The sequence below is a fragment of the Leptopilina heterotoma genome, unplaced genomic scaffold (assembly GCF_015476425.1).
Source record: "Leptopilina heterotoma isolate Lh14 unplaced genomic scaffold, ASM1547642v1 Lhet_187, whole genome shotgun sequence".
NCBI classification, from domain to species: Eukaryota; Metazoa; Arthropoda; class Insecta; order Hymenoptera; family Figitidae; genus Leptopilina; species Leptopilina heterotoma.
In genome coordinates this window covers 826818-846703 of record NW_025110906.1, presented here as the reverse complement: position 1 = coordinate 846703, position 19886 = coordinate 826818, and the positions used below count along the sequence as shown (strand labels likewise).

The window sequence follows — 19886 nt, the reverse complement described above, 5'->3', positions numbered from 1 at the left end:
AATCAAAATTTCGAAATACTTTAATTTAATTAAAAACATTTTGAAATTGAATTATTTAAAAAAAAAACTATAGCGCTTCTAATAATCAATTATTATCTATGAAAAAAATAACTCACGTAGAAGACCACTGTGAATAACTTGAGGAGTTTGACACCATAATGTTCGATGTCCAGGTTTAGCAAGTTCCATAGCAGCCGAGGATGGTGTGATATCTTCAACTTCTTCATAACCATCAGAATCGGATTCAAAGGCAACTCTCGCGGCGGCCGCGGCATAAAATTGATACAATGGTTCTTCCATCAAAACGCTGTAGTGATCTGAAAAATTCGATTAAACAGATTAGATTAGATTAAATTAGTTCTCAAAAATTTTTATCCATTTCGTACAAAATGGATAAAACAATAATAAATGATTGCTTTAATGATTAATTAAAATAATTACTCATTATCTTTTAAATTTTTTATTACAAAAGTCATTTTTACGTTTAGAGGAGAAAATAAAAGTTATTATCATAAGAGAATGAATGAATGACTAGTGAAAAAAAATTATCAACTATCCAAGATGATGAGAAGAAAAAAAAACTAGTTCTACCATAACGAGGTCAAAAAATGTGAGCTAAAAACTATTCGCAATTTATATGAATTAAAACCCAGAAGCGAACAATAAGCCTCAGTTTCTCACCGAAAGACAGAAAACAATAATCGTCAGATCTTCAGCGCTGATTGACAAACAGAAGGAAGCCTAATTAACAATGTGAAAGCACTGACAGTTAACTTTCTACTTTGACAACAATTTAATTCTCAAACTAACTGAAATTTATTACCACGCCTCATTTGTCAATTTAATCAAATGTCAATTACATTTACCGACTCGAGTCCAGAAAAAATTTCTAAACTATTATTACAATTGTCATTTAAACAGTTCTTGATTGTTTTCGAATTACATTAACAATTTGAAATTCAAACAGAAAAAGAAATTTTCAATTATTAAAAGTTTCTTTTTATAGTTCTTGATTGTTTCAAGAAATCTTGCTATGAAATAAAACTGAGGAAAATAAAGAAAACGAAATCATTACCAGCGCTATTAACTTCAGATTGCAAGGAACTGCTGTCATCTCTCCAAATATCAGTGTCCGTGTACCAATTACTGTTACTATAAATTCCCTCCTTGATACTACTGTTGCTCTGATTGTCCTTCACGTTTCCATTTTCCTGATTATTCTCGAGATAGAATGTCGAGAGGCCGGAGATACTTTTTCTAAAGTGCTTCTTAAAACTGAAATATTTACTGTTGTCGTTATTCGTGACTGAATGATTATTAACACTCTTGTAAGTTGAATCGTCCCCGGAGGTTCGTCGACGCATTCGTCCCAAACTTCCCTTGGTGATGGTCCACGTTCGTCGGAGTATTTTCATCCTCCTTCCCAAGGACTGCGTGAGACTTGCTTCTCTAGGCGGTGGTGGCGTTGGCCTCGTTGGTGGTTCCAAATTTTCATTGAAAATCGTTCTCGAAATTTGCGTACTATCACAATTTTCCTCCTCAGCCTCTGAATCTGTACTAAAGTCATCGATCTGATAGGAGTAGAGTGTCTCATAGTTGCTGTCATCTGACGTTGTTTCTGAAAAGAAAGAAAATAGATTAGTTTATGAAAATTATTATTGTTTGCAATTAAAATTAGAATAGAAGAAAAACAAACTATTAAAAATTGATAAAAATTTTGAAAAACGTATTAAATTTTACTTTAATATTATTACATGTTATAATAGTTATTTTATTTATTAATTATTGTGATATTTATTAATTATAATATTAGTACAATTACTAGCAAATTTTACCCGCGCGAAAAGCGATTTTTTGATTTATTGTTATTTTGCAAATTTCAAACTTTTTTCTATTTTTTGATTTCAGTATCAAATTTTTAAAAAATTCATTTTTTAACTATTATTATTTATTATTTTCAAAAATATTATTAAATTATTTAAAACAATGCAATCACTTTCATAAATAATGGAATTCTTCGCAGGAATTTAATTATTTTTAATACAATTTAAATGGAATTTCTCAAAAGAATTCTATTGTTTAAAAAAAATTTATGATCTTAAATAAAAATCTTCGAAACTATTCAATTTTTTTTTACAAAATTTTAATACAATTCTTTATAAGAATTTAATTATTTTCAATAGAATTTTAACTGAATTTCTCGAAAGAATTGTAATTTTCTTCAAAACAATTAAATTATTATCAAATATTTTAATAAAACTCTTGCCAGGAATTCAATTATTTTCATGAATAATTAAATTCCTTTGAAAGAATTGAGATTTTTAAAAGAATTTTAAAAACAATTTTTAGAAGAATTTAATTATTTTCAGTGCAGGTTGAATTAAATTACTCGAAAGTGTCTAAATTTTCATCCAAACAATTGAATTTGTATTTTTGCAATTATATTATTTTCCTTATTGTTTTTAATCTTATTTTCTTATTTTTACAATTAATAAAGTACTTTGCAAGCATTCAATTATTTTGTATAGAATTTTAATAAAATTTCTCAAAAGAATTAATTGTTTTCAATAATTTTGTTAAAATTTGTTTTATTTTAAAATAATTATTTTGAATTTATTTTTAATTAAATTTCTTGAAATTTTAATTAAATTGTTTGAAAAAATTGGATTATTTTCAAAAATATTCATAAAGTTTTTTATTAGAATTAAATTATTTTAAATTAAATTTCTTGAAAGAATTAAATTAATTTAAAAAATTTCAGTGAAATTAATCGAAAAAAGCCAATCATTTTCAGAAATTTTTCTTAAAATTCGTGACAAAAATTGAATTACTTTCATAAATAATAATATTATTTGATTCAATTCAATTAATTTCAGTACAAAATTACTTCAATTCTTCGAAAGAATTTAATTTTTTTTAAAAAGTTTTTAATTAAATTCTTTGCAAGAATTCAATTATTTTTGTAAGTAAAAAAATTCTTCACACAAATTAAATTATTTTCAAAAATTCATCGCAAAAATTGAATTATTTTCTTAAATAATAAAATTCTTTGGAGGAATTAAATTATTTTCTTAATTATTTTCAAAAATATTCATAAAGTTTTTTTATTCGAATTAAATTATTTTTGATTAAATTTCTTGAAAGAATTAAATTAATTAAAAAAATTTTAGTAAAATTCATCGAAAAAAACCCAATCATTTTCAGAAATTTGGTTAAAATTCGTGACAAAAATTGAATTACTTTCATAAATAATAAAATTATTTGGTTTTAAATTAAATTAAATTATTTTTAAAAGTTTTTAATAAAATTCTTTGCAAGAATACAATTATTTTCTTAATTATTTTCAATTTATTTTTAATTAAATTTCTAGAGAAAATTTTATGAAAATTCTTTGAAAAAAATCAATTATTTTCAAACACTTTAATAAAATTCGTCGCCAAAATTCAATTTTTTCATTAGTTATAAAATTCTTTGAAGGAATTCAGTTACTTTTAATATAAAATTTAATAAAATTTCTTGATAGAATTCAATTACCTATTTAAAAAAATTTTAATAAAATTGTATGAAAAAATTCAATTGTTCTCAAAAATTTTGATAAAAATCTTTATAAGAATTCAATTAATTTCAGTACAATTTTAATTGAATTTCTCGAAAGAATTGAATTATTTTCAAAAGTTTTAAATTAAATTCTTCGAAACAATTCCAATATTTTTAAAAATTTAAATAAAATTCTTTACGAGAATTCAATTTTCAAGAGGAATTCAATCATTTTCAATACAATTTGAATCAAAATTCTTGATAGAAATAAATTATTATTTTCAAAAAATTCGATAAAATTATGCAGAAGAATTTAATTAATTCCAATACAATTCTAATTAAATTCTTTGAAAGAATATAATTATTTTTAAAAGTTTTCAATAAAATTCTTCTAAATAATTTAATTCTTCTCGAAAATTTCAATAAAATTCTATGCAAGAATCAAATTACTTTAGATTATAATATTATACTATTCAACATTATAATATTAAAATAGTAAAAATTTCACTAAAATACAAATTCGAAAGTTGAAAAAGAATTTTAATAAATCGCTCATATATTTCTTTCGAGAAAAAAACAACAAAATGAAGTTAATTTCTATGATTTTATTTTGCACTCGTTTGTGATTTCGTTTCATTGCCAGGTGATACGTGCGCTTGAGAGAAAATTCATTAAGTCAGATTTATATACAATCGTGTAGTCATCAAGATCAGGGTTGATAAATCTAGACCAAGGATTATTAAACGAAATAAGTGTATAGATGTCTGTAATAATTAATTATATGGTTTATACGCATTTTTTTTTCTTCTTTCGTTTTTTGCGATTTGTAATGTTTAAAACTTGGAGAAAAATATGAGAATAATAATCAACACGCGAGATGCAATGCCGGATGTCAAGAGTCAAAGAAACTTCAGTAATTATTCATTGTTACCCAGGGAAAAATATTTCTAGTTATACGCACTGTTTTCAAGTGCCAAGAGCTTCAGTGACTTCCATTTCTGGATATAATAACTGTTCTTTTTTTGTTGTAGGACTTTCCAACAATTTTTTTTCCTTCTCTCTCTTTTATTTCTCCTTCTCACAATTTCATCTTTTTAATTTTCAATCACTTTCTGAATTTTCAAATTATAACTTTTGTGTTATTATTTTTATTATTATTATTATTATTATTAATATTATTATTATTCTTGTTATTTATTAGAATATTAATCTAATTTCTAATTTGAACTATTATTAAATCGAAAATTTGTTTTAATTGATAAAATTAAATTGAAACGAAATCGCCAATCTACTTTCATTTTTAGTAACGAAAAATTTCTTTTTTTTGTTAAAATTAGATTCTAATTTTTACTCTAAAATCTGTCTCTCGTTGAACCTTCTGAAACAAAACAGGACGCCTCCTGGGTGTCGGTGTTTTCGTCCAGGTCGACCAGTCGCAATTGAACGAGTCCAAGGGCCTGAATCGGTGACCTTTGCGTAATTTGATGACATGTCGATTCCTCTGTGGGTCCAAATAAAAGGATTGTGCCTCCTCCAAGGCTGACGGATACTTGAAATCATTCACAAGGTCAGCATGATCTCATACGAAATCGGTGTATTTCCATTCTCGGTCAAAAAAAAAAAAAATCTTGTCGAATCGAATCTTTTCGTAACAAACTCTACTAAAAAAAAAATAAATTACAGGTCTTCTATTTATAATTCTCTATTTCTTATTTTTCGTTTACACCTTTTTATGATAATATTCTATAAATATTCTATAAATTATTATCATAAATTCAAGTTTTAAACAGAAAAAAACTTTCAAATTAATTCTGAATGATTTCTGAATAAATGGCAAGGAGTGAATTTATTTATCTTGATTTTTTTTCTATTTGAACTATTTTGATTAGAATTTTTTTCTCTTTATTTTATTATCACGAAAAATATTCTGAATGAAATTTGAATAAATGGCAAAGAGTGAATTTATTTATTTTGATTGTTTTTCTATTTGAACTATTTTGATTAGAATTTTTTCCTCTTTTTACTTTATTATCACAAATAATATTAGAAGATCTGTTAGAAATAAAAACGACATTAAAAAAAATAATTAAAAAACGAAATATTTTATTATTTACTAATTTTTGTTGTTTTTATTTTATTATAATTGTAATTTTTATTTTTAATTTTTAAATAGTTATGAAACAAAATATTTTAATAATTACTAATTTTTTTGTTTTTATTTTATTATAATTATTATTTTTAATTTTAATTTTTAAATTTTATTACTTCAAGAATTATATTTAAGAAGTAAATTTCTGAGAAAAACAATCATAATTATTAGTGTATCGAATTGGAATAATTAAACCATAATTAGAAAATTATACCAAACATGAAACTTCATTTTTATACTAAACACAACTTTCCGATAAGAATTAGAAAGTTTTTTTTATTGTTGACTGATCAGGTATATATTTGAAAAGAATTCTAATAAAATTTACAAATTTATTTTTACCTACCGAATAAATAAAAAATGAAAATAAAATTCTTTTTTTTAAATAAAATTTAATTTTCCATTTTTAAAAAATTTTATTTGGAATTATTATTTTCTATTTATAAAGAAAAATTATTTCTACTCTTTTTATAACGGAGAATGTATAAAAATTACTATTTTTGAATAAAATGCGAAAATGCAAAAAAAACTAACTGTAAGAAAATTTGTATACATTTAATTTTTATTTGCAAATAAGAGAATGTAAAACACTTTTTTATTAAATCCTCGTTTACTTATTACATAACTTGGTGAGATTTATGGTACTTCTAATTAGCTTAGTAAATTGCTTTGAGATATTCGAACCGTATCTCAAGGAAACAAATTAAAATTCACTATCATTTCACTTTTTCTACTTATCAAAAACAATGTTTTGATTTTTACTTTTTTTTAATTATTACTTTATATTTTGATACTAGTTCAATAAAATTTAAAAAATTAGTTTAAAAGTCGTGCATAAAATAAATTTTTACTGAAATTTATCCACAAAATAATATTGCTCCAAAAGTTCTCAAATTTCAAATGAACGAAATTTATTATTTTCCTAAAGTTTTGAACGTTCAAATGAACGAAATATTTTTCTATTTAAGTATTTTTGAAAATTATTGTACAAAAAAGAAAAACAATTAAAATTAAACAGTCACGTAGTTAAAAATCAATTTTTAGTTTGGAAAATAATTTTTTTTTTTTCATAAAAAAAAATACAAAATTAAAAGAAGTAAAAAAAATATCGTCGTTCAATTGAACGTTTGAAACTTTGATTTTATATTTATTTGTTTTCTTTTCAAATTAAAATTTAAGTCAATAATTTTGAGTTACACATCAGCAAAAAAAAATAATAATGAAGTTTCTAAATGTTAAATTTTAGTTTTAAATTTATATTTATTTAATTTAAATTTAATTTTAATAAAATTAAATCAATAAATTTATGGAACATCTTTTCATGAAAAATATTTCTTTCATTTTCATTTGAACGTTAAAAAATTGTGGACTAATTAATTTTAATTAATTACTTAAATAATAATAATATAATTAATTAATAAAATGCCCAATTCCTAAACTGAAATCATACAAATTTATTTATATTATTAAGTATTTTATTTAATTCTATTTAATTTTATATTTATAATTTTATATTATTTTACATAATGGTAAATTAAAGAAAGAGAATTTAATCCAATTTGTTTCGAATTCGACAAGATTTTTAATTTCCATTTTTGGAAACGACCTCGAACTGGGATCAGTTCTTTTTTGTTTTACGAACCTTGGGTGTTGGGTCGACGCGAAGGTGTCTTTGGGCCCTGTTTCATTTCTTCGTCATGGTTTCTTCGTCTAATAATCCTGGATTATGCACCTCAGGACAATGTCCCTGTTTATCGAGTGTTGCAAATAATAATAAACTTTTTAAAGCTTCAAAAGTCGCGTCTCAATAACATCTCTTGAATAACAAATTTTCCACACTTTTTCTTTCTTTCTTTTTATTTTTTTTTCTTTTGTACGCTTAAAATGTATTATAAATGAAACGAAAACAAGTTGTGAACACCGTCGCGGCTCGGCCGTGACTGAAAACTCGTAATATGTATGCGCTTTCACCTTGCGCGAACTAAACGCGAAGGCACTCAAACGATTCTATAGAGTTTATATTCCGATACATAATTCCTATAACCGGTATTTTCGATCATATATGATCGACTCAATTTAATGCCAATGTGACAAACCAAAATTCATTTTAATAAAAATTTATTTATCACAAGATACTGTTGCAACCGGTTTTTATAATTTTCAGTGGAATGCAATTTGCACACTTTTCTTGCTTGAGGGACTCGCGAGTTTCATATCTGAGAGAGAGAGAGAGTTTTTTTTTTTAATAATTATTCATACACAAGATCCGTCGAATTTTAATTTTAATTCAAGGCTCGAGATTTTAACCATAGATTTATATATACTCTTGAAAAAAGAATTTCGCAAAGGGATTTTTTGTCAATTTAATAAAAAATTATTTTAACTTTTGGAAATTGAAAACAAATTATTTTAAGTCAAAAGAAAATCAAAAACATACACTTTATTAATTGAAAATATTTTAGTCAAAAGAAAATAAAAAATAGACGCTTTTCTATTAAAAAATTAGTAGAAATTAATTAAATTTTCAAAGAAAAAGTTGAGAGAGAAAGAAGAAATAATATTTGGAAAATTTTGAAGAAGAATTAATAATGATCGACAGAAGAGCGAAAGGAAAATGTTGGTAATTTAAAAATATAATGATCTGTAATTTAAAAAGATCGTGAAGTGAAATAGCTCATAACGTGACTAATGAAGACTTCCTCTATTAATTATTTCCTTGGAAGGTGTTATTTTTCCATTTGGTCGATAATAAATAATAATTTGCAAGGAACGCGTGCGAGCATCTGATTAAAAAACACAGCAGGGGAAAATGACCTAAGACAACAACATTAGAGCAACACGAACTTTTCAATCAGTGTCGTAACTGTACATTAGTTTGTAACAAAAGAACTTCTATTGTTTCCTCAAAGTAAAACTATATACATAGCCGAAATAATTGCATTTTATTTACGAAAAAAAAAAGAATTTTTTTTTACATAACAAAACATACAAAACATTTCCATGTCAATTTCTCCTACACCTCGAACACATCGGAAATTAAATAAATAAATTTCTTTATTTAAAAATAAAAGAAATAAATAAATAATTTAGAAATAAATTTTAAATAACAAAAGTGAAGTAGATTACTACTTCACTTTTGTTATTTAAAATTTATTTCTACATTATTTATTTACTTCTTTACTTTTATTGATTTATAGATACTTACAATTAATTTCAATAAGTAATTAATTCATTATTTGAAATTAAATAGTCAAATAGAAGAAGTAAAATAAAAAACAATTAAAATAAAAAAAAATTAAAAATTAAAAAAAAAAAAAATAGAAGGAAATTTGAAATTTAATTTTATGCAATTTGTTGAGTATCGAATTTTTTTTCAATCGTAATAATTCATGGACAAAAATGTCGAATGTCTATTAATGAATGATTTATATTGTGCAAAGCGTAGAAAATTAGAGAAATACAGTTTTTAAAGGAAAAATATAATTCGCAAATATTTCACAAACATGAGAAGTTATAGTTGTAGATATGCATCGAAAGAGACAGACCGTTTTTTATGACAAGTATAATTATTGCAAAGACAAGTTGCGATACAAGGAAATATCGAGAGGCATTTGCCAATAATAGATCATTTTATGGTTTAATAAAAGATCTAAAAACAAATTTTTTTAAATTATACATCTCTGTTATTATTATTGTCACTCCTATTATTATATTTTTATTTTATTTTCAAATATCAACTTTAATTTTTGAATAAATTCAGATTTGAAATTTTAAAAAAGTTTATTTATTAACTACATGATCAATTACTATTATTATTATTGATTATTTTCATAAATTTTAATAAATTTTTCGTAACAAATCAATTATTCTCAAAAAATTTTAATAATATTCTTAAAAATAATTCAATTATTCTTATGAATAATAAAATTCTTTGCAGGAATTCAAATATTTCCAATTACAATTTTAATAAAATTTATCGACAGAATTCAATTATTTTCAATAATTGTAATAAAATTCTGGAAAGCACTAAATTTTTTTCAAGAAATTTTTTCAAAAATTTAATAATGAAATGTTTAATTATTATTTTAAAAAGTTGAAAAAAATTCTTCGCAAAATTCAATTACATACTTTTCAAAATTATCAATTAAAATTACTACTTTTTAAAAAAACACCATTATATTAAAAAATATCAAAGAAATTCTTCAAATAATTCAATTCATTTCAAAAATTCCAAAGAAATTCTTCAAATAATTAAATTATTTTCAAAAACTTTAATAAAATTCTTTGGAAGAATTCAATTTTTTTTAGAAATTTTCATGAAATTCTTCGTAAAAATTCAATTATTTTTAATGTAATTTTAATTAAATTCTACAAAAAACATAAGTATTTTCAAAAATTTTAATAAAATTCTTCATAAAATTCAATTATTTTCAAAAAATTTGATAAAATTCATTATAAGAATTCAATTATTTTTATAAATAATAAAATTCTTCTCATAGAAATTAAATAAATTTTTCATACAATTTTAATAAAATTTCACGAAAATGCAAGATTCAATTATTTTTAAAAATTGTCATCAAATTTTTAGAAAAATTTCAATTATTCTCAAGTTTTGATAAAATGTTCGATAAGATTTCAAATATTTTCATAAATAATTTCCATGAATTTAATTATTTTCAGTACAATTTTAATAAAATTTCTCTAAAACTTTCAATTATTTTTAATAAATATAATAAAATTCTATAAAAATTCAATTATTTTAAAACAAAGTTTAATTCAATAATCAAATATTTAATTATTAATTATTAATAAACACGATTATTTAAAAAATTTGAAATAAATTCTTCATAAAATTCAATTACTTTCATTTCTTTTAATTAAAATTATTTAAGAAAAACTCCATTTAAAAAAATCCAAAGAAATTATTCTAAAGAATTGAATTAGGATTTTCAAAAATTTTCACAAAATCCTTCAAAGGAATTCAATTAGTTTGAAACTTTATTTATAAATACTTAGCAAGAATTTAATGATTTTCAACACATTAATAAAATTCAAAAACATTTAAAAAGAAAAATAATTATTAAAAAATAAATATTATATAATAGCCAGAAATAGTTTTGTTTAAATAAATAAATAGTTCTTACTAATTATCAAATATATTTCTCATTTTGATAAATTAATTTGTGCTAAAATCTAAATTTGATAAAAAGACGAAACGCTAATTTAATTTCTGGCACAAGATACTTTGCATGCTTCATTAATTTGATAATTCTGGTATTTTTTCTCCATAAACGTAAGACGACGATTTCATTTTTATATGGAGCAAACGAATATTTTTTCCAGTTTATAATTAATAATAATTACGGCAAACGGTATTAAGAAAAATATTTTTAAGATCATTTTTTAATAAAATAAAATTATAATCTGTTTTATTTATGAAAATAATAAAATTATTCTCATTTTTAGAATGAATTCGAAGTATTAAGGAACTCGACATTTCTAGACGCGAATAATGAAATGACTATATTAATATGGAAATTATACAATATTCATGAATCTAACTGGCAGACGACTTCCTACACTTTTTAGTCGTTCAACTCTCATCGTGAAGAAGCGTGTTTAGCGACATGTATGAAATTGCGAATAATCGAAAGTCAAGGACTATTTCTCATATCTCTCTCTCTCTCTTTCTTCTCACTCGTTCATTTATAATCAGAAGTGAAACTTGGGCAGAACGTGAACGTTTTATCGATCATTCAGAGTAAAAATTGGCAAAATTTTCTATAAAGATCCAAGAGAGACGATTTCAAATTGAATTATTCATTTTTTTTCCAGAATTATCAAAGGAGAAAATTTGCGACATTTTCGAATGTTAAACTTTGAAGAGAAGGAAAAATGTAAATTTGTCTTTTTTTCCAAATATAGAAGAAATTTATTTAGAAATAGAAAAGTTACTTTAAATTCAGAAAGTGATTTCAAAGACGTCAATGTGGCCTTTCTCATTGTATTATATAAGTCACTTGGGTATTTGTAATAAAATGTTGTTTGCAAACTTTCTCATTAGTTTCATACTTACCAAAGAGGACCACACGATCGCATATTGTCTGACTTGTTGATCTACCGGAACTTTTTCGCGTTACTTTTGTCCGTTGTCCTCGAATTTTCCGCGACCAACGTTGTCCCAATTTCTTTTTACTCGGAGTCCCGTGAGCCTCTCGTATGCTAAAAAGAAATAACAGACGAAAAATTTAAAATTTTAAATACTAAACATATGTAAAATTTTCCTTCTTCCATTATTTTAAATAGAATATTAATTTAAACATCGTGTATATTAAATTTTCACTTTAAATATATATCTCAGATTGAAATAATGAAGAAGAGCCTATTAATTTCGAATGTTTGCCAAGTACTATTGTTTTCGTTGAAACAATAAAGATGGACCGTCACGCCATTAAGTCTCTGGTCGGATAATGAAGTAACTGATGCTATCATTGCCTTCATATTAAAACGAAATCACAGCTTTCTAAACTTTTCTAAAACGAATAATTTTTCCAGTGTGGAATAAATAAAATAAATTTTCCCCCCGTTTTTTTTTTGTTAATTATTCGGAATTTTTTTCAGAAAAGAAAAAAAATCTCAAACAACTTTTCCTTTTTGTTGAGAAAATGAATTATTATTATTGTTGCATAAATGAAGAATGTGAAATAGAGACTATATTTGAGCCTTGGATAATATACTGTGAAAAGAATTCAAATGCCACTCACCACGTGACGTTTCTCTTTGGCACGAGCAGAGAGGGTTTCGCGTCTTCGAGATCCTCCCACTCGGATTCCTTGCCATTCAACGATGACCCCGGTTGAGATCCTGTACTGGAACCTGCGTAAAGGCTATTGACACGTTCCTGACATGGAAGATCAACGTCATCATACACTCCTTGTTCATTCTCTTCTTTTATCTCATCGTCGTCGTCGTCTTCGTCTACACTCGAGTAATCATTGTTCACAGCGTAATTTTCATAATTCGAACTTCTTTCCGAATCGTCCTTTTTTTCGAATTCGTTACTCTCAATTTCCACTTTCGTTTTCATTATTAAATAGTCATTTATCTCCAGTGTACTCGTCGATGAGAAATGCTGCTCCATTTGACATGACCGCGGCATAACGTCGTCATAAACATTGTCGAATTTTTCATTCTTGGAAAATCCCACATCATCATAGTCATCGTTCTGTGAAAAGAAATTTTATTTTCAATTTTCTTTTGTTCATCATCAATGATTCAAAAAAAAGTCGAACTTTCGTTTCTTTTTATGATTTTAAAAAATTTTAAATACACTGGTATTTATAAAATTAAAAACAATTTTTCTTTCATTCGAAAATCAGGGTTGCCACGCTTTTGCTCATTTCAAATTCCCTGACTTTTACAGGTTTTCCAGGATAAAAAAACGGAATTTTTCCAGGTTTTTAAAACTACATTTATATTTTACAAAATTTTTTATTCAAACCTTTTTGAAATTAAACAACTTATAAAAAAAATTGTTATAAAACATAAAGAATTCTTTGTTTTATAATTATAAAAATAACTTTCATCACTTCAATTCAATTATTGTATTCCAGAATTTTTAACTAAAATTCTTCTTTATTATTATTAATAATTTTTGAAAAATTTCTTTCAAAATTTTCAAACTTTCAAATTTTCTTTCAATATTTTACGAAATTTCATCGATTATTTGGAAATTCTTCAATCAAATATATATTAGAAAATAAAAATTTCAAATAACTTAAAAAAAATTCAATTGAACTTTTACAAAAAAATTAAATGTACACAATTTTAAAAGTATGAAAAATTCAAACATTCAAAGATTATAATTTGAAACCTTTTCAAAACTTAATTATTATCTAAAGTTTTAACTGAAATTTATATGATCCCCAAGTTTTGAACGTTCAAATGAACGAAATATTTTTTATTGAAGATATTTTAATAAATTACTTATCACAAACAAATTTCAAAACTGAAATATTTAAGTTTAGAAACTCAGTAATTAATTTTTTGAATAGTAACGCAAAATAATTGCAATAAAAATTTAATTTGGAGAAGAAATAAATAAATTTCGTTCATTTGAACGTTCAGAACTTTAGGTTCTTAAATTTATATTTGAATCAATTATTATTAGAAAATTCTACGACAATTCAATTATTTAAATACAAAAAAAATAATTTATTGAAAAATTGAATGTTTTTTAAAATTGAACTTTCATTTAAAGAATTTTATCAACAAATTTTTAAATAGGTAATTAAAATTCTTTTGAAGAATTTCAATAAAATTTTTAAGAATAATTTCATTTTTCGAGAAATTAGATTAAAATTGTATTAAAAATAATTGAATCTCTGTAAAAAATTTGATTGAATTGAGAAAAGTTTTTGAAAATAATTGAAATTTTACCAAGAATTTTATTAAAATTTTTGAAAGTAATTGAAATATTGTCAAGATTACTATTAAAATTTTTTGAAAATAATTGAATTTTGTAGAAAAATTTTAATATTTATAAAAATAATTGAAATTTTGACACTATTTTTTAAACTTTTGATCATAATTGAATTTCTGCGAAGAATTTTATTACTTTTGAAAATAATTGAATTGATTCTCTGTAAAAATAAATTGAATATTTTTGAAAATAATGGAATTATTACAAAGAAATTTATAAAAAAAATTTGTAAATAATTGCATTGCTTAGAATTAAAAAAAAAATTTTTTTAAATAATTCATTTCTTGTGGAAAATTTTATTAATATAGTAGATATTGAAAATCATTGAATGGAGGAGAATTTTTGAAAAAAAAAATTGAATTTGTTAAAAAGAATTTCATTAAAATTTTTGAAAATAATTGAATTTTGGAGAAAAATTTTAGTATTTATAAAGATAACTGAAATTTTGACAATAATTTTTTAAAACTTTTGACCATAATTGAATTTCTGAAAAAATTTGTATTACTTTTGAAAATAATTGAATTCTTGTGATGAATTTTTTAATAATATTTCTTTTTAAATACCTAATTGAATTCTTTTCTGAAATTTTATTGAAATAGTAGATATTGAAAATAATTGAATTTTGATAAATTATAAAAATTAATGAAATTTCTACAAAGAATTTTATTAAAATTATTTTGAAAAAAATTGAAGTGTTAAAAAAAATTTCATTAATATTTTTGAAAATAATTTAATTCTTTCAAGAAATTTAATAAAAAATGAATTGACAATAATAATTAAATTCTAATAATTAAATTATAGGAAGGCTTCTTAAAATAATTGAGTTTCTTTGATGAATTTTAATAAAATTTTTAAGAATAATGACATTTCTCGAGAAATTCCATTAAAATTGTATTAAAAATAATTGAAATTCTGCGATGAGTTTTATTATTCATGAAAATAATTGTAAATCTATAAAGTTTTTTATTATTTATGAAAATAATTGAATTATTGCGAAGAAAAATTGTAAAGGCAACTCTTTTAAACATGAATTAAGAAATTTGAATTAAGAAAATTGAAGTAAAGAAAAATTAGATTTCAAGAATAAGCACAATAACTTTAGAAAACAATCATTTTTTTAGGATTCCAATCAAAATTCTCTGACATTTCCAGGTTTTCCAGGTTTCCAGGTTGCGCGGCAACCCTGGAAAACTATTTAATCTTTTTAAAATATAAAACGCATTCGAAAAAGCCTAACTTTCCCCCCATTTCTTTTTATAATTTAAAAAACTTTAAATACAATATTTATAACTTTGAAAACAATTTTTCTTTAATTTCAAAACTATTTAAATATTGAAAAATATTGAAAAATATAATAATTAGATTTTTAAAAGCAAAGGTTATATAATTTTCAGTTATTGATTAGAATTTTGTAAAAAGAAATTTTTAATTTCCATCACGTAATGTGTGTGTGTATAAAAAACAATAAATGTGTTACAACGTTTCAGGAATTTTATCAGCCAATCGATACAATATGTAATTAGTGATGAAACTGTAAATTTTGCTGATTGTCATTTTTTAATTACAATTATTGCACGCAAATTAAAATTTATTATTCAACTTTTAAAAATAATACGTGTATTTATGTAAAAAAAAAATTGAAATTTTTAACCGACTGTAAAAAGTGAGATGTTTATTTAAGGCATAACTGACAAGATAATCTTTAAAATTTTTACTCAAATAAAAGTTACGAAAAAGATGAATATTTACAAATATTCTTTTATATTTCATTATTTCGTAATTGAGATATTGTTTCGAGAGAAATAATACAAATTACACATTTTTTTTCTTTAATTATTTTACGTTACTGAATTCAATTCACCACATTAAAATGACATTGAAATTAATTTTTTAATAAAAAATGTTTTTAATTGATTGGTTAAATAATAATTTAAAAAATTTTTAAACTACCTCAAAAGATGTTCCAATGTCATCAAATTCTTCATAAGTATTTTCATCTTTACTGTGATCACTTGACGATGAATTTTCATGATTTTCCGAATTTTTCCTTCGTTCACTCCAAAGAAAACTCGAATTTGCCTTTAAGCCATTATAAGGAGAAAATTCGGACACCGGCTCGTAAATCTTCTCATCGACCTCATTCTCATCGTTCTTCGTTTGGCAATTTTCCAAATTTTCGACTTTCACCGATTGATTTTCACTCACTGAATCATAAGATGGATCGTTGTCGGTTGTAAATGGTAATTTTTTAATTTCCACATAGCCCCTTCCGTCAGTTTCACTCAGTAAGAAGCTAGGACGACCTGAAGCAAAATTCCATGATAATTAATTCACCAGTTATTATTTCACACAACGAATATAAATTAAACGTTTTTAATTTGTAAAATAAACTAATTTTTTACCTTCATTTTGAGAATGATTAAAAATTTTAAGTTTAGTTATTAATTAAAATGCTAATTAGATAAAATTATTATTAATTAAAACTGTAATTAGTTATAAAAACGAAAATATTATGGTAAATTTGAATAAATTTTTTAATAATAGGAATTTAGAGGCAAAATTCTACAAGGATGTGAAAAATAACTAAATTTTCTCTCATGTTTTCTGACAAAACAATTGAATCGTAAAATTGTATTACGCTACGTGATCCTGGTACAGTTTGCGGTTACTTTAACCATAACTATTATCGTTGCTTTAGCTATAAAAACTATTTTTTTATGAAGTGGCAAATCCGGGAACAGAGTAGCGTAATATTTTTGTACCATAAATTACAAAAGTTTCAAGTGTTAATTATCAATTAAATTAAGATATAGAAAAATTCTAAATTACCCGAAAAAATAATTCTTTTACGACAATTTTATCAATTTCATTAATATAAATTATTAATTAATTCTCGTAGTAATTAAACATTATTGCAAATAATTATAACTTTCTAATTGAATAATTCTAATTTCTCTATTAAATTTTAATCAAAATTATTTCCTCTATTAAATTTTAACCAAAATTATTTCAGTTATTAACCATCAAAATTTTATCAACATTATCATTAAGAATAAATAGAAATAATTAGAATGTTTTAGAAACAAAACTCACCGTTAATTTTATCCATTTTTTCGTAATTATGCAACTGATCCATCTTGAATATTCTTAGATCGACAAATTTTTGTTCATGCGTAATTACATTTTGTTTCGTACACGAATTACTGTCGGAATTCACTAATAATTTTGGATTTGTTGCCGAAGCGACGTGGACAAAATTTGTTGGCGACGATATTGTCACGTACTTTAATTCAGTTCTCGAGAGACTTCTACATTTTGCCGAATCATCTAAATCAAATTTACTATCAATCTGATTATTTTTCAATGATCCAAGCGATAGACTTAATCGATTTTTTCTCAATTTCTTGTAACGTTTCACGTGATTCGATATAGGAACATAGTGAAGGACATTCTTGGTAAAATATTTATACTTCTTCTTCGATTTTTCATCATTAATAAATTGTTTTTCATTATCGTTTTTCCTTATTTCGATATTTTCGATAATATTATTGTTAATATTACACATACTATTGTCATTAAGTTGTATACTACTGGAATTATTCGTGTTATTATTGCTACCGTAACCGCTAGTATCAGATTGATTGCTGAGATTGTAACTATTAATACTAATGGAAGAAATGTCCAGATCTAGATTTTGTTCGTCCTCAGATTTTTCTATACTTAAATTATTGACAGAAGTAGTAAATACGTCGTCATACAATTCACTATCAATAATGAGTGATGGATTAAAATTATCATCTTTTTCTTTAGTTTCTTCACACGTTCTCGTCACGTTTTCGTTTAATTTCGAGTCCCTTGGCAATGTGTTACTCTTCATATGACAAGAATCGTGTTTTGTAATTATTGGTACTTTGGAATCTTTCAACAATTTTTTGTTACTTCTCCTATTGAGGGAAACTGACTTCTTCATAACTTCCCTCTGATTTTCTGCCTTTGAGTTTTGATTCAATCGTGAACGAATTTTCCATTGGATATTCGAAGCTGTTCGTGTCTGCAATTTAAAAGAAATTATATTCGTATTTTTAATATTAAATTAATTTAAAAATTAATAAATAAATAAAATATAGAAAAAAATATTAAAATATTAATAAATAATAACTAATAAATGAATAAAGTATTAAGAAATAATACAAATGTTTAAAATAATTTACTTTAATTTGAACTAAATATTTAGTTCCATCGGAATTTTTTATTTAAACATATTTTTCTGTTTGTAAATATTTATAAGTTAGTGACACGCAAAAGTTGAAAGATCTTTTTATCGTTCGTTTAAAAATTATGAGAGGAACGTGACATTATTTCTTCTTTGTAAGGAAACAAAAAGAAACTTTTAAAGGGAAACAATAAATTGTAAATATTTCTTTCAAAATTTAATCAAGAAAAACTTTATTTTTCCGATGGATAATTTTCTAAATGCCTAACATAAGGAATTAAAACTTGACTCGCAAACCGGCTAAAAATGGAAACTAATCAATTTGCATAAAAATTTCTAAATCCAATAAATAAAACCTTCGACTAAAAATAGAATAAAAAATGCAAATAAATTAATTTAAAAAAACCTTTAAAAAATCTCTAAAAATTTCTAAACAAATATCTAATAATTCATAAACAAATTACATTTTTTTTTTGTTTTTCAATGCATAAAAATTTTTTTTTTCGGGAAAAATTGAAGAAAGAAGAAATTTCTGCGAAAGAATCGGTGGGGAGAAAATTTTTTTCATTATTGAAACTCGCCAGAAAAGAATCTGGACCAAGCGGTACAATGAACTTTACTTAAGCCGAATGAGAATGTGGCTTGCGCTTTTGTGAATAAAATTATTTCCCCATTGTTTAAAATGAAGACAGTAGAGAAAAGGTGGTGAGGGGGGAAATTTTTTATTTTTATTTAATAAAAGCATCTTGAAGGAAATTCGCGATCAAGATCGAGGTACCGTTAAAGCTTAGAAGTCATACTTATTGTTAGAAGCGGAATGGTGAATGTTTACTCTTGTAACGGGGCTCTTGATATATCTACATCGCAGATGTTGTGTTGAAGGTTGACACAATCGCGAACATAAAAGATATTTCAAGAATATAAAAAAGGAAAAAAGAATTATAAAATTATGAAAAAAATCAAAACATTCTTTTGTCATACAATTATTTTTAAATCCATTCGGAAAAATCTCAAATAAAAAATTGGATAAAACAAAATTAATAGGTAATTAAAAAAAGTAAATTCTTTAGTTTGACATTAATTTATATGATCCGATAGTAATTCAAAAAAATGATTGCGAAAAATGAAATTTAAGCAAAAAAAAAAAAATTTAAATCATGATGTGTTAAAAATTTTTTTCACTAACGACTTCCAAAGTGTAAAAACAATTTAAAACTTATCTCCTAAAACTAATTGTTTAAACGTGTATAATTAAATTTATATGCGGTAAGAAAGTTAAAAAAAAATTAACGTAATACACCCCGATGTGAAAATTACATCATTATCAGAAATTGTATTCTTGTCTTGAGATTAAAAGCCTGTAATTCAATTGTTCTCGAGCGTAGCAAAACAAGTATCCTAAGTAGCCTTTCAACATTTATCACCAACTTTTTTTTTCTGCTAAATTTACAATATAAACGATGAAGAGAGAATTAAAAATAGAAAAACTAAATCGTATCATTAAC

The 19886-nt window shown here is 23.4% G+C and overlaps 1 protein-coding gene across 3 annotated transcripts in view; it reads right to left on the bottom strand.

The window, feature by feature from the left end:
- LOC122500475 (putative E3 ubiquitin-protein ligase protein PFF1365c) overlaps positions 1–19886 on the bottom strand; it is a 32738-nt gene that overhangs the window by 3384 nt on the left and 9468 nt on the right. For all 3 annotated transcript variants that reach the window (XM_043609416.1, XM_043609415.1, XM_043609414.1), the window contains 6 exons: positions 17262–18219; positions 16119–16471; positions 12451–12911; positions 11763–11908; positions 1076–1618; positions 117–317 (listed from right to left, as the gene is read on the bottom strand). In XM_043609416.1, coding sequence (XP_043465351.1) covers positions 117–317; positions 1076–1618; positions 11763–11908; positions 12451–12911; positions 16119–16471; positions 17262–18219 — 2662 coding nt within the window. The remainder of the gene's footprint in view (positions 1–116; positions 318–1075; positions 1619–11762; positions 11909–12450; positions 12912–16118; positions 16472–17261; positions 18220–19886) is intronic.